This window comes from Lactuca sativa, unplaced genomic scaffold (assembly GCF_002870075.4).
Source record: "Lactuca sativa cultivar Salinas unplaced genomic scaffold, Lsat_Salinas_v11 Lsat_1_v11_unplaced_37, whole genome shotgun sequence".
In the NCBI taxonomy this organism is placed as follows: domain Eukaryota; kingdom Viridiplantae; phylum Streptophyta; class Magnoliopsida; order Asterales; family Asteraceae; genus Lactuca; species Lactuca sativa.
The window spans coordinates 10,133-26,144 of NW_026440227.1; the positions used below are offsets into that span (position 1 = coordinate 10,133).

Sequence of the window (16,012 nt, forward strand, 5' to 3'; positions counted from 1 at the left end):
TTTTCTTGATAAAAAATATTTTCTTGATAAAATATATTATTATTATTATTATTGTTATTGTTATTTTTATAGTTTCACACATGTTTTAATCGATGAAAAATTCAGAACAAAAAAGAAGTCGATGAAAAGTTAATTGTAGCACTAGTGAGTTTAATTTTTATAACTAAAAAATAAATCTCACCTCGTAAACAACAAAATAAAAAAGAAAAGAAAAAATACAAAATAAAGATAAAAATAAAACTGAAACAATGGGGAAGAAAGAAGAGAAAGATGAATAGTGGAAATGGAAGCCCTAGCTCTTCTTTTTCCAAATCACGGCATCCGCACCGCCACAAATTCCCATCAAATGCTACCAATCAATCCAAAGTTTCAACTTTTGCTCAAAGGGTCACTCCTCCTCCTACCACTGGTAGTAATTATAATGCTTCTATCTCTGATTTCAATAGCAGCCAAGAGGATGCACAACAATCTTCCAATTTTGGGGTTTTAGTTGGAACTTGTCCTTATATGTGTCCAGGTAACTAAATGATTCGACTAATTTACAATAAGAATTTGAATTCTTGGTGATTGTTAATTTGATTATTACAATCATTTCTAGATGCTAGTAGAGTTGCAATGTTGGATTTTATATGATAAAGTTAGTTTTTTTATTTGTTGTAATTTGTTTTATGGTGAAAATGCTTTAATGTACTATGACATATGAATATGGACGCCACACACAACATCACATGTTGGACATTGGAACATGCCTTTGATCAATAGTGTCGGTGCTACAGAGTTTAGGCATGTGTGTAGATGAAGGAAATTTCATAAGAGGAATTATTAAATGGTTTCCTTTTGAGTGCTATTATGTAGCATGTGTGTAGATGAAGAGAAATTTCATAATAGGAGGCAATTTACATTATTAAGCAGTGATGATGAAAAAGAAAGTGATGCCGATGAAAGGCTCTGGTTTTCTTTGAAAAACTGGTATTGCTTTATATTATATTGGTGGGGAGATGATACAGTGTAAGGATACATTTTTTTTACGGAAAATGGCATGCAAAGGCATCACGATTGCGAAAGTGATTCCTTGTCTTGCAGGAATTTTTTCTTGTTAGTTAATAAAGAAGGATGGTAAAGTGTTTGTTAATGGATTAATTGAATGATATCTGTAAAAATCTTGATAGACTCTATACTGACCTGAATAATTAATACTTAAATAAAGTTCAATCAACAATGGCATCGTAGCATTGGGTCATGTGGCTAGATCAACCTTTTTTTTTGGTATTTACTTATAACCAATTCATTAAGTATTGATTGTTAGATGGTAAATAGCAAACAAACTAAAGGATAAGCTTCATATCACAGAGATGGAAATGTTGCGATGAATGAGTGGACTTACAAGACCAAGAAATAATGTATTTGTGGGGAAACAAATGGTAGAATAACACCTAAGATTGTTTGGTAATGTGAGAAAACCGATAGTGCTAGTAAAAAGAGTTAATCAATGATAGGCTAATAGTTTCTGTCGCTGATAGTGCTAGGAAAAAAGCCTTTGTTTCTGCCGTCTATCTTTGCTCTGTTGAATCACTGTAACACCTAAACATTTCTGTGTGCTTCACGGTAAATCGTGAGAAACTATCAATTGCTATTATTCTTCTTTTATAAGGAGTTCATATACAATATATATACCTGAAACTTCTATTTTCAAACATTTTCACTGTGTCTCAGAAAGAGAGAGGATCCAGCGTGAGAAACTTCGCGATTTGGCAGTTTTTGAGAGGCTAAATGGTAATCCTGGAAAATCATCCCCAGCTCTTGCAGTCAAGAAGGTAGGATCATAATTGTTCTCCTACGTTATCTGGTTTTACCTTATAAAGTATGCTTCTGTCTAGTTTAAGAAGGATGTACTCTCAAGCATCATGCTGAATTCACTTTTAAGCTAGCTTTGATGATCAGCAGTGTTTTATGGGTACTGCAAAACATTCCCCTGTAAGAAATTACAAACTGGGATTCATTATATGGTTCAAGTTTGATAAATTTAGTAATCAATATTCAAATTTCATTGGTTATATGTTGACCCTGGACATTGCTTAAGATTTTTTAACTGTATAATCTGTTCATAGTTACATATCTGCCGCTGACGCTTTGAGGAGGCGACAGCTTCACTGTACAGTTGAAACTTTATTACTGATGCTGATATGGAATTTCTAGACAGATTAATGTGCATCAAAGTAATTTGGCTTTGATTGAATGACCTATGATTGGTAAAAAAAATTCGCATCAAAGAGATTATTATATTGGATTTTGGTAAAAGAGAAACTTGTAAAATCAAAGAGTAAGATAGTTTGGACCAGATGGTAAAAATAAATATAAAAGAAATGATCCTGAATTTGAAAGTTTGAAAGCAGGTACTATATCATATATGGATCATGGATTCATGAGAAAATGCTTATTCACTTTAGAAAATTGGTTGTTTGTGTTAATGCTACTGTGCAACACCTAGTAAAGATTGGTTTGAATCACTTGGTACCATCAACATCATTAAATCCAATGAACAGAAAAATTTAGGGGCAACTACTGAACTACAATATTTATACGAGTTACAAACTTACAACTGCAATTTAGTAATGAAGTTCTTGTTAACAAGTTTCCAAATAGGGAAAAGGTCAAGCAGCAATCTCTTATAATTATTGTTGATTTAGTTAGTGTTTGAGTATACATTAATTTGTCTCTGAACATTGATTAACCATTAGCTCTAACTTTCCTAGATTCCCTAAATATAATTATGCCCACTACAATTATCAAGACATGATTCTCCAGCATGGTGCATTGCGATATAAAGTATATGTTTGATTTTGAATTTGAAAGATATTTAGCATGGTGCATTACAATGTACTACTTTATAAAGCACACGATTCCAAGTTTTCAGTTTATTTTTCTCTTAAAATTTGGGTTGGGCCTAACTCAATCCTTACAAAACCGGCTTGTAAAGGGAGCACTGTCCACCTTTTCTAAACACATTTTAAACCAATATCTCATCCAATGTGAGACTCTTAACATTTTCTTTTTCTGTAACTTTATTTTTCTGTATAATCATCAGTGGATGGTTGGTTGTATAGTATTTTAGTGGCTTTTATCCGGAACCACCCTGTTCAATATCTTTTAGTTTCACAGCTTATCAACATTTTACTTATCAGTTTTGCAGAACTATATCCAGCAAATATGTTCAAGCATCTGATATGCGGCCTCTTGCTGTATTAGAAGATACTTTAAATTACCTTTTGGGCTTGCTGGATTCTAAGGAGCATCCATTTGAAGTAGTTCATGACTTCATCTTTGATAGGACAAGGTCTATACGTCAAGATCTTACTATGCAAAATATTGTAAGCAAGAGAGTTATCTACATGTATGAGGGAATGGTATAGTTTTCTCTTTCGGATATCTTTGGTTTATACGCTTTCTTCTAATCATCATCTACTGATATCAACTTTTCTCTTACAAGTTTGTTAGGGTACATGATTTAAGTTGCATTTGTTTATTTTTGTAAGAATAAGTTGCATTTCTGATAATGGATTTGCAAATATCAGTTGCAAGTAAATTCGTAAGGTCTGTTTGTCTCATGCATAAATATTAAAAAGAAACTGATTTTTCCCTGCTTCATTCAAAAATGGGTTTGCAGAGCAAGGGCAACCAGACCTCCAAACCACACCCCTTACTCCCAAGACTAGACAGTCATTTGGAGAGTGGACAAATGTGGGTGTCCTATTAACATATTTAGGGTAGGCCCTTGTTACAAATCTTAAGACGAAAAAATGAACGCTATTTCACATTTCTTACCATGTACAAAGGTTACAATATCCAGACTAAGGTACATAAATTCTTTAATGGCTATCCTAAAATTAAATTAACTGAATAATGACAGAAAAATGGAAATAAAAAACTCTACTTAAGAATGGAAGATCCAGCAATTACCATCAAGAAATAAAAGGACTTGGATCATGCCAGATGGTTGTGTCAGTCTTGAGACACCCTCTTTCTTTACACAGTCAAGCTTATCATGTGACTTGGTAAGGATGGACCCTTAGCGCGCTATAATGGACCGCGGCGGCCTTATATTACAGCATGCTTATTGAAGCATGGACTTAATACTTTTGTTCTTTGGCAAATTATATGTACTTCATTAACTAGCCTTTCAAGCATGGAATTCAGATAATGAGTTTAGCACTATATTTAATCATGCAGGTGAAATTTCATGTTATATCACATCAAAAGCTCTGGTGTTCTATGGGTGATCCAAACATTGCATCACTGCATCATCTTAACATGGAGCAGCTCACAAAAACATTGTCTTCTTTATTTAATCTGTACGAAGCAAATCGAAATTCAAATAATGTGCATGAGAATGAAGCTGAGTTCCATTCATTATATGTGCTTCTTAATCTTGGTTCTCACAGCAAACCAATGGTAAATTCCTACATCTTTGATATGATTAGTTATTTTTCTCTATCTTTAGTTAGCTTCAGACTTATTAACTCTTAATGTAATGTAATGTAGTTGTTTCTGGTCCACAGGGTGAACCGCTTTCTTTATGGTTTAGTCGTGTATCAACTCCGATATTGAAGTCAAAAGAAATGCAGTTTGCTAGGAGAGTCGTACGGTAGCCTTTCTCCTATTTATTAAATTTTTTTACTTTTATAATTAAATAAAATAGATTTTTCGTTGGTTTTCTCATTAGCCTGTTTCTCATATGTAATAAAACTGTGAGTGTATGTCAATCACTGATATTCTTTTTTCTCTTTTCAGGTCTTTCCGACTCTGTAATTATATTGATTTCTTCCGTACTGCTGCAGCTCAGGCATCATATCTGCAGTACTGCATTATGGAGCCTTATATCAATGAAGTAATTACTGTAACCAGATATTGCATCCTTTTCCTAATATTCCGTCTTTTATATACGAGTGCTTTTAAGATAAACACTTATTCAATAAATGCATAATTAAGCTATTTATCCAAAGGCTCCGTAAATCAGATAAATATGCCTAGACCTCAGCTCATGCTTTTCCGAACTTCTATTTCTATATTTAATGATAATGGTTTTGCTTGTGTGTACTTAAAGGTTCGTTCGCTGGCTTTATCTTGCATAAATTTCAGTGGCTACAAACTTCATCCATATCCTCTGTTCAACCTTTCAAAACACCTGATGATAGAGGTATGAACTCTGCTTTCTGCTACCAAGTCTACAGAAACACTTAAAGTCGCTCTAGATAGACACCAAGATTGAGTCATTTAGTGTTGTCAAACAACAGCTATAGCAAAGCAGAATTTGAAAAAACCGCCTTTGATCTGTGATATAGTATTTACTATTTAGTACAAAGTGTTGTCAAATAACAGTTACAACAGTGCTATAGTGTTGTAGCATAGTGAACAAGCTGCTATTTTCTGCGACCTACGATTGACAATAGTGGAGTCATTTATGTTCTCTGTGAACAAACATGAAGTCTTAATCGTGAGATCTTCACTTCCATTAGGCTAGTTTTGAGATGGGATTAAGATGTACATTAAGGTCTATTTGGTTTGAATAATGATTTTTGTTTTCATTTTTAATTACAAAAGCTACCCCATTTTTGAAAGATTTGAACATGAAACCATTTTTTGTTTTTGTTGTTTCGTGTACAAATATTTGATTATAGGAAACATAACGAAAAAAGGAAACAGTTTGGCAATTAAAATTGAAATCATAAAATGAAAACAGAGAACGTTTTCTAAAACCAAACAAAACCTAACTTTTCAATTTTGTATGTAATGTTTTAAGCTTTATCTTCATGATGAGGTTTATCAATCTAACGTTGAACTTTTTTCAAAAGTTCCTTAATATGTTAATCTAAGTTGTAAGATTAGTTTTTTTTACAATGCTTGCTATATGGTATTTTTATCCCTGACAGGAATCGGATTTGGAATTGTTATGCCATTCTTGCGGTCTTGAGACATGTACAGATGAATCTGGAAATAAGTTACTTCACACAAAGCAAACTACCTTCAGTCACCCCAAAGGTGGGTTCCAAAAATATAGTTTCTTGGGCTTACAAGATTATGGAAGGCAGTCTTAGAGACGCCATTTACTCCATCCCCAACATTGGTCCAGATGTATATGTTAGGTGTCAGGTTTGGGCCTAAGTCCAATTTGTTGGGCTTAGATTCAAACGTGACACTTAACAAAATTCATTGGGAGCAATACTAGGAGATTGAACAGGCATGATCTTCGGTTGCAACTATTTTCATCACTTTCCCTAAGTATGGAAATAATTGTGTGACTATGATCATTGATTATTATATACCAACAATATAAGTTCAATAGAATCTATATCTGATGCTTTTAGGAAACATGGGAATGTGTTGTGTACTATAAGGAGCTGTTTGTACTTGTAAATGTACATTTGAGTTTTTATATTTGGTATGTTACTAATGTAAAGGTGTTTATTCTATTTGTAAACATGGGCAACATTGCAGATTTACTGACACCAATAAATAATTAATTTAATCACTTTTTCCATTTTGCATTTGATCTGGAATTATATTTCACAAGTTTTCTTCTAACGTTTCCAAGCTTGCTCTAAAGAGTTTTTAATTGCGTTTCTAAATAATTTATCTTTATAATATCTCTGAATCTTTTGTAATTAAGTTTCCAAATTGGATGAACTAATTACATATTATAAAAGCAATTAGTAATGAAGTGAGAAAAAAAATTAGTTCAAAAAAGTAATTGTAAATTATTGACTAATTTAAAAATATAATTAAAAACAATTTTTGTTAATGACTAATTTAATTTTTTTTTTAACTAATTCAAATTATCCTATAGCGGAATTAAACCTTTGAGTATCTACTAAAAAGTTGACGAAATACATTATCTTGTTTCTTAGCCCTTTTGGGGAATTTTAATATATCTGTTCACATCTGTACATTTGTAACCTTTTATTGTAAGGAAAAAAAATATATTGTTAGGTCAATGTATTATATGCATCTTGTCTTATTTGAACCAAACAACTAAAGTTTTTATCTCCTTATGCTTATATTTGAACTTTTCTGATGTGTGAGGAACGAAGCATGTTCCAACGTATGTTGTATATAACAAGAAAAATGAACCTGTCTCTTAAGAATGGAATTATTCAGTATTCTTTTTTAAAGTTTTTTTTAAGCCTTTCGTGGTTTTGTGATGAAGACGGAATAAACTATAATGTGCCACAAACATGAACTTGTACCAATATTACTTGTAAGTACATAGTGATTTTTGTTGTTGTTGAGGAATTATAAATACATAGAGATAATGATGTTTAGTTGTTTATTTGTTTTTGGTCCGACTTTGTTTTTTTGTCATTTTTTAATAAGACAAAATTTAAGTGAGTTGTATTTTAATATTTTTTTTTAAATTTAGATCGAAATATAGCCTCTTATTTCAAATTTCTATTATATAAAAAGAACGTCTATAACAATATCAATATAATATATTTATGTAATATTAATTTTACCACATCAATCAATATGATACTTCTAGAATTAATTTATTTTTTATTCTTCATTCTACTAATTTTTTGTCTATATTTCTATTGTTAAAAAACCAACAATAAAAAATATAACTCTCATTACAAACTTGATTTAATTATTATTTAATTTTTTAATTCAATTCATATAATACATCATAATATTTTAATAATTAAAATGTAACAATCATAAATTACCACAAAATATATATAAACATAACCATCACATATTAAAAATAAATAATTAAACTTATGCACAAACAATCTAACGAAGTTTAAATTAAAATAAATAAAAAAATATTAAAATATAATAATTTAAATTAGCCTTTGCAAAAAAAGAAAAAACAGCAAATGATATTTTTTTTTAAATAAAAATATTAAATTATTCATTAAATATTTTCAAAGTAATTTACGATTTATGTTCATTTTTCTCTTATTAGTACTCAAATACATATTTTATTAATCTAATACAAATGAAAGTATTTAACCAAAATCATATCATAGTTTCAATTAATGACAAAAGTAATCAAAATCAAGTAGTGATGTCTTATCATTTCTAATATTATTTCGTGTATTTGTCGTAAAAAATAGTACTTTAAGTTTGTTCATTATATACACTCTCCAAAAGGATAATTAAATCAAAATATTTTTAAAAGAAACATGTGACATAAAACCTTTAATTAAGAATGTTATAAAAAATTTAAGTGGAAATGAGACATGAAATATAAAATATAAAAAATAGTAGTTTATTCAATTAGTCAAAAAAGAATAAAGAAATAATAGTAATCAAGATAAAAAGTAAAATAAAAATAAAAATAATGATCATATAAAAACTAATGCTTACAAATATATGTCAAATCAATGCTTGTACTATTTTTTTTATAAGAAGAGAGTATTTTATAATGATTCAATATTTTAAAAAAATAAAATATTTACAACCAATCACTCATCTTTTTTTAATAATATTTTTAGAGTGAAAATCATTTATATTTTATTTTAATATTTTTAATTGTATTACAAACAATTACTCTTATTTTTTAATCATATATTTTAGAGTGAAAATCATTCATTTTATTACAAATTTGTCAATTGTTTTCATTTCATTTTTTTTATACAACCACTATTATTATAAACTAAAAATTTACAAATATTAAAAAAAAATCAAATTAATACATTTATACACTATAAATATCACATTCAAATATTTTTTATAAATTTACTTTTAAATAAAATTTTATAAATTACACACGCATTGCGCGTGTTATATTGTAGTTTATATTTAATCTACAAACGAAGTTTTCACAACATAAAATAGCACAATTCAAACTCATATCAGGAATATGAGTTAAATCGTTACTAATTTGACGAACCTTGTTTTGTTTGTTTATTATTTTAACTACTTTCTATTTCTACTTATATTCTCACATTAAACTAAAATGTAAAATATTTAACATTGTTAACCACTTACAAATTATTTTATATAACTTTTCAGTCATTATAGTTAAAATAAATATTTTTAATGATATAATAATGAATAATTAATTGACAGTGTAAATAAATTTGTATTGACACAAAACCTATATTAATCTATAAAATAATTTAAAGAATGATGCTATTTTACTTTTAATTCAAACAATCCACAAAAATTAATTTTTAGTAGGAACTCAAATCAAATTTATCCAATTTTATAGAGAAAAAAAAAACATTATTAACCATATCCACAATGTGTGCATAACAAGAAATAAGTATCCACATGTTTTGATTGTTCAGTGGCAGAATATTACAAAGCAATACAACAGCAAGTGTTAAAACAAAGAAAATAAAAATATATGAATTGCAAAAAAAATACAAAACCACTACATATTCACAAAAAAATCTTAATAACTTTTTTCCCTCTTTTTATGATTTAATGAGTATCCTTTCAATTCACAACACACTCCTGGATTCAACACCATTTGAAGTATGCATTTGATAGTGAATAGATTCGGAGTTAATATTTTTTTTCTTAATCCTTATTTTTTGTCCTATGCATATCTTATTCTTGAATTTTTTATTCATATTCTTGTGAATCTTCATATAGCTGTTCCTTGAGGATTTCACAACTCTTGTTTTAGTTCTTCTATTGTTTTGGCATTAGATCAACATTATTAGACAAAATTGACCGATAATTCAATTCCTTTAGGTACACCATTAAAAATTTGTTATCAAATATGTGTATATTAAAAAACATCTATTGAAAAATATTATTCCTTTAAATGAGTCTCAATATTTTTAAGATATTAAATTTGTGTATTAGTCTTTGCTTACACCGAAATATATTCTCCCAAACTCGAACCTAAGAGAATCTATTGGAAGAGTTCATCCTTTAAATAAATTTCAATATCTCAATAGATTATAGATACCGTGGCATCATCCAATCTACAAGAATATAAACCAACCAAGACATGAAGTTACACACTACAGAGAAAGCAACAAAAAGAAAAGTAACAAATCGCATGGCAATACTAAAAATCATAAAAAGTGTTCAAATATTGAATTATATTTTTGCTAGTTACACCCTCTATTAAAGCAATATATTGAATTGAAAATTGATTTACTTAAAACTAGGATAGTTGATAAGCAGTGGTATCAACGCAGAGTACTGTTGTGGTGATCCACCATTCATCAAGAGACTTTAGTGCAAAAGCTCTTAAATGGGCCCTCAGTGGCTTTTCACTTGAACATGGTGATAACCTTACACTTCTTGCAATTCTTCGCCGTGTAAACAGTCCTTCCAGTGCTAGATTTCGTGAGTGTCTCATGCTTAGTTCTTTTCCTTCTTTATGTTTCAGTTTGGTTTTGTGTCTTATGATTTTAGTCAGGATTCGAACTTGAGTTCTTCTGAACATTCGTCTTTAATTGAAGGTTCTATGACATTCGAAACCAAATGATCTGTTTAAAGTGGTTAATGAGTGTCAGTAAAAGTTGAATCAATTAAAAGTACTTGAATTCGAATTCTAGTTGAAACAATCGTTAATCAAACTTTAGTTACTTTCCTGTTGAACTCTGGATTACTAGAGTCCCTTTTTCTTGTGAATCAGAGCTTAAAAGACAAAAAAATTGTATGAAAGAACTTGACACATATTGAGATAGCATAAAATTTGGTTATCTTTTTCAATAAAAGTGGCTATTTCATATACCAAAATATGTAGTTGAGCTTGAGTTGTACATTTATAATATAGTTTTTTCCTTCAATTATATATCCTTTTTTCCAAATATCTTTTTTACATACTTTCCACCTTTTTTAGAGAAAAATAAGATTACTTACTGCATATTTTGGTTTTTCTGATATATATCATATGGAGATGTTGACCTTGTTATCATCAGGGGCAATATTTGGGAGTGATCAGAATGTTGTTGAAGAAGAGGTTGCAAAGAAGAAAGAAAAGCTGCATAATGATCCATGCATCAGAAAAATTTCTGAGCAGTGTGAAACAAACAAGGTTTGATAATAACTCCAGCTACAAGAGAAGTACATGCTAGATTATGGTTTGTTTCAATTGATTTATTTGAGCTTATCTACAAACATCATGATTTTAAATTGCGGTCACAGTTGCGGTTACACTGCAAACGTTTACATTGAGGAAAAATGCAGCCTAAATTGCGGCTGCGTTGCCATTGTGGAGATTTGCATAAACGCTTATAAGATAGTTTGGGAGAGTTTATATGAAAACAACTTGTGACATGATTTTATTTTATAATTTGTATAGCAACAACTTATTCATAAGGATTTATATGATAAGTACTTATGTAATGATTGGAGTACTCCTCGTATTCTCTTCAATAAATTTTTTTATTATAAAAAGAATGATAAGTATTTATGCTATAAGCAATTGATGTATCATTTTTCCTTTCCATAGATATATCCTTTGTCATAGTAGATTGAAAAATATGTGACTTGAAAAAATATATCATACTTATTGGAATTTAATAAGAGTTTAGAGGTCCATTTTCTTGCCTAGAGATACAATATATATGATATAAATATTATGATGTTGTTTGATTCATATAGCAAACTTCGCCTGATAGAGTAAGACTTGGTTGTTGTTGTATCTTTTGTAGCAAGATTATAAAGTATTATATATTTATTAGTTTTGGTTGTCTAGACTTTTTGATAAATTGTCTAATGGAATCATTTTCATGAATGAAATTTTCCAGATTCAGTTCTTGATTGAAGTGCTTCCAGGAAAGTTACCAGAGCTTGCTGTAAACGCTGCAATCAGTTTGAAGGCAACGTCAGTTATACTTGATAGGTCATTATTCCAACTTTTCCAAATATTTATTTTCTATGAACTATAAACCTTATAAAAAAGATTAATCAAAATGCTAAGCACTGATATGAACATATTTGCCTTTATATCTTGATGAGTTGTGAAGCTTTTATGTCTGACATGCAGGGACATGAAGAAATATAAGACAGATTTCATGCAGAGTCTCTCTTGTGCTTTGCTAATAATGAAACGTGATAACTCCATTAAGCACTTGAGAGGGCCAAGGAAAACAAAGATTTCTTTTAGAGGATATGACAAAGCAAGTTCTGTAAAACGTAAGGAAACTAACCAATATAGTTATTTTGGGCCTGTTTGGATTGGCTTAGTAGATATATTACCTATTGGCATAAGCACTTTTGCAGTTATTTAGGAGAACATATGGAAACAACTAATGACATGTTCATGAGTTGTTTTCAGCTTATTTCCATAAGCTCTTTAGGATAGCTTATGAGATCAGCTGCTTATATGAAAACAAATTAACTTTATTGTATCTTTTGTTATAGAAATAGCTTAAACAAAATCACTTAATTATTATAAGCGCTTATTTTATAAGCACTTAATTAAGATGTTTATCAAAACATATGTTTTGATTGACAAATTATGTTTTCATGGTCTTTTGCTGGTCATCATCTTAGTATTATAAATGAAAACTTACTACAATCTTAATTTCTTTGAGTCTCACCAAAATACCATTAAAATCATGATGCAGGTCCCGAATCCACATCGAGTTTGCAACGCATGACAAATGCCGTTTTCTGCTCCAAATCGAGCTCTGATCTTTCTAAGGTCGCGTGTCATCGACTTCATTGTCAAACAAAACAAACCCCTGAAGACAAAGATCTTGATATGGCAAGAGGGTATTGCCTATTACCTATTCAAGACATTCAAAAGACAAGTAGTGTTCCTCAAATGCATCAGAAGGAGACAACATTTGAACATAGAAGCAAGAAAGAAGCATATCAAAAAGTTGAAAAGTTTAAAAATTCTGTTTGTTCAGTGTGTGAGAACACAAGGCCAAAATTTGAGTTGATGAAAGAATTCACATATGGGGAGTTGCATGAAGCAACACATGGTTTTTCACCAAAGAACTATTTATCAGAAGGTGGATTTGGTTCTGTTTATTGGGGAAAGTTGCAAGGAATTAAGATTGCTGTTAAGAGACATAAGTTTGCAAGCTTACAAGGAGAGAAGGAATTCAAATCTGAAGTTAATGCACTTAGCAAAGCAATGCATGAAAATGTGGTCATGCTTCTAGGATCTTGTTCTGAGGGAATTAACAGATTTCTTGTTTATGAATTTGTTTGCAATGGCTCACTTGATCAACATTTATCGCGTAAGAGAAAATGAACTTCAATTTTTATTTACTTAGGGAAGAGAAAAATTATTATTAATTAAAGTGACACTAATGACCATTTTACAACTATCATCAAAGGAAGTTGAACTTTGTCCTTTGAGATTACAATGTCAAACTCTTGTTACTGCGCTGACATCTGATGGACAAATGAACTTTGAAATAGTTACTGATATGAATACAAATTAGTGTCATGAATCCCTTTATATGGTTACTATTATTACATTTAGGATATACTAACTATTTCTACATTTGACATTTATGCAGAACACTCTAGAAAACCTCTTAATTGGCCAGAGAGGATAAAAGTGGCTATTGGAGCTGCAAAAGGCTTATTGTATTTGCATGAGAATAATATAATACATAGAGATGTGAGACCAAGTAACATCCTTGTGACACATGATTATGAAGCAATGGTAATGCAGTACACAGATTTATTAGAAACTAGTGATTGAACTTGAAATGTTATAGACTTTAAAGTCTTCTAAAGTATATGCCATTGAAAAGTCTCGAACTCATTCAACTACATTGTCATGCTTGATGCTTCACATGACTTGTGTACAATGCTAGACTTTAGAATCTAAACATGTCCTTATAATTGAAATATAATTATTGACTAGTAAAGATATAGTATTATTATTAGAACAACAACCCCGGTTCAAAAACAAAATAGTTACAAAAAACACCAATCAATAACAACGAGATTTGATCACGACGTTTGTGCAATTGTGTTTATGTCTTTGACTGCAGAGTTACTGAAGTACCTTAATATTATGATTCAAGCATAGGGTTTACAGTGTAGAACCTGTATTTAAATACTACGGTCCAACTTACAAGATTACACTTGAATCGTATTGTAGGGACTTCGCCTCCCGCAACCCCACTCTCAATGCACTTATCACTAACTAAACTATGAGCTATACCCATCAATTATCCTTTATTTTTGTATTTTATTTGAATCTACTAAATAATGATAAATTGTTGGTTACACTATAAGCCCTTAATTAAAATGCAATGTGAATGTACAATATTATTTTAATTGGAATTGTTAGTAATAATATTTTTCTATTTATTTATTTATTTATCAGCTGGGAGATTTTGGACTGGCTAGAACTGAACAAATGGACTCTGTGTACTCAACAGATGTTGTTGGAACTTTAGGGTATATGGCACCAGAATATGCAGAATCTGGCAAAGTGTCAACCAAATCAGATGTGTATTCTTTTGGTGTGGTGCTTCTTCAATTAATAACAGGAATGAGGACCACAGACAAAAGGATTGGACACAAAAGTCTTGTGGGATGGGTAAAAATCTGTGTGAAACAATATTTTTAATGAATATCTATTTGATATGGATAGTTTGAAATGTGGGCACCAATAATAATTTAAGAAAATGTGATTGAATGTAATCACATGTGTTGGCGTCAGACATTAGACACGTTTTCAATCTGAAGTGTCGGTACTACATAGAGAATCAAAGTTCTATAAGCTTACCAATTACCATACTTAATTCCAATAGTATAGACTGTTTTTCGACACGTAGTTTTGGATGATATCCTCTCTTTTTTGCAATGTTCTTCATGCAATAGTATTATGTTGATTTTTAATTTATTGAAATTTGCACGTTCCATTTAATTTTTTTATCTCTTGGTTAACTTCAGGCTAGGCCACTACTGAAGGAAAGGAACTATCCAGATCTAATTGATGAAAGGATGATGGATACTTATGATTGTCACCAGCTTTTTTGGATGATTCGACTAGCCGAAAAATGTCTCACCAGAGATCCTCAGAAGCGATTACCAATGGATACAGTAAGTGCATTTTGGTTTCACAGTAGGATTGACAAAATTAATCCGAGTCAGTGATTTCGCAAAAGCTACAGTGTCTAGCTTCTGTAAAATCACATTGACTCTTAAATATGTTAATTTGTTGTTATAAATGATTGCAGGTGGTTAGTGCATTAACTCATATAGTAGAAGGCAACACATGTAGCATGGTACTAAGAGATTGCTCTCCAGCACGGTCAGATTCATCCTATGACTACATGTCAGAATCTCCAATATCATATGTCTCTCCAGAATTACAAGTACATCAAGATGGAATCCTCTGTGTAGGATGTAACATGGTCAATTTAAGACCCCCACCATCTCCTCCATTTGGAAGCACAGGCACTTCTTGGAGTACTACTACATCCACCAAGCATGCATGTTCACAAGGCTGAATGAATCAATCAATCTCCTTCTAATCATTTGAATCAATAAGGAAACAGTGACCATAGTCTCCTCCTTTTTCCATTTTCTAATTTATTTAAATAGTTCACTTCACACAAATAAAAATGTTTCCAATGTTAAAATAGACTATGCTTCATACTTTGTTCTAGACATCGTTTTCTTGATTTAGCTTTTGTATGCTGAGCAATTTACTTTTGAAGGTAAAGTAATTGATGAATAAAATAACATCTGTGCTAATTTCATTCCTATTTTTTGGTACACTTAGATATGTTAAATTTACATAACCTATGTGAACTTGTTGAATGTTGTGTTTAGGACTGCTGGTGTGTATAGTCAAATTGTATTTGGTAATAGTTATTTTAATTTAGTAATTATTAGAAGAGGTAATTTATGTTTGTTTTAGTTACTAGAAAAAAGTAGTTTTTATTAATTGGTAAAAGAATCTGCACATGCAGTTTTCGTTATTTTTTATTTTTAGTAACATATGCATATGTATAATTGTATAAACTTTCTCTCTCTCTCTCCTTGCAACATAATAATAATCAAATTTGTTCTTTTCCTTTAATGTGTTTTTGTTTCTTTGTCTACTTTTTTTTGTTCA

At 30.3% G+C, this 16,012-nt stretch overlaps 2 protein-coding genes across 2 annotated transcripts; both read left to right on the forward strand.

The window, feature by feature from the left end:
- Positions 1–270: 270 nt before the first annotated feature.
- On the forward strand, positions 271–6,092 carry LOC128129541 (SAC3 family protein C). Its single transcript, XM_052768000.1, has 8 exons — positions 271–517; positions 1,714–1,814; positions 3,183–3,404; positions 4,228–4,449; positions 4,557–4,642; positions 4,789–4,885; positions 5,102–5,194; positions 5,928–6,092. The coding sequence occupies exons 1-8, from the start codon at positions 271–273 to the stop codon at positions 6,090–6,092; spliced, it is 1,233 nt and encodes a 410-aa protein (XP_052623960.1).
- Positions 6,093–9,964: 3,872 nt separating this feature from the next.
- Positions 9,965–15,401, forward strand: LOC128129542 (inactive protein kinase SELMODRAFT_444075-like). Its single transcript, XM_052768001.1, has 10 exons — positions 9,965–10,040; positions 10,144–10,314; positions 10,887–11,002; positions 11,718–11,818; positions 11,957–12,105; positions 12,540–13,163; positions 13,449–13,591; positions 14,270–14,485; positions 14,842–14,991; positions 15,129–15,401. The coding sequence occupies exons 1-10, from the start codon at positions 9,965–9,967 to the stop codon at positions 15,399–15,401; spliced, it is 2,019 nt and encodes a 672-aa protein (XP_052623961.1).
- The last annotated feature ends 611 nt before the right edge of the window (positions 15,402–16,012 follow it).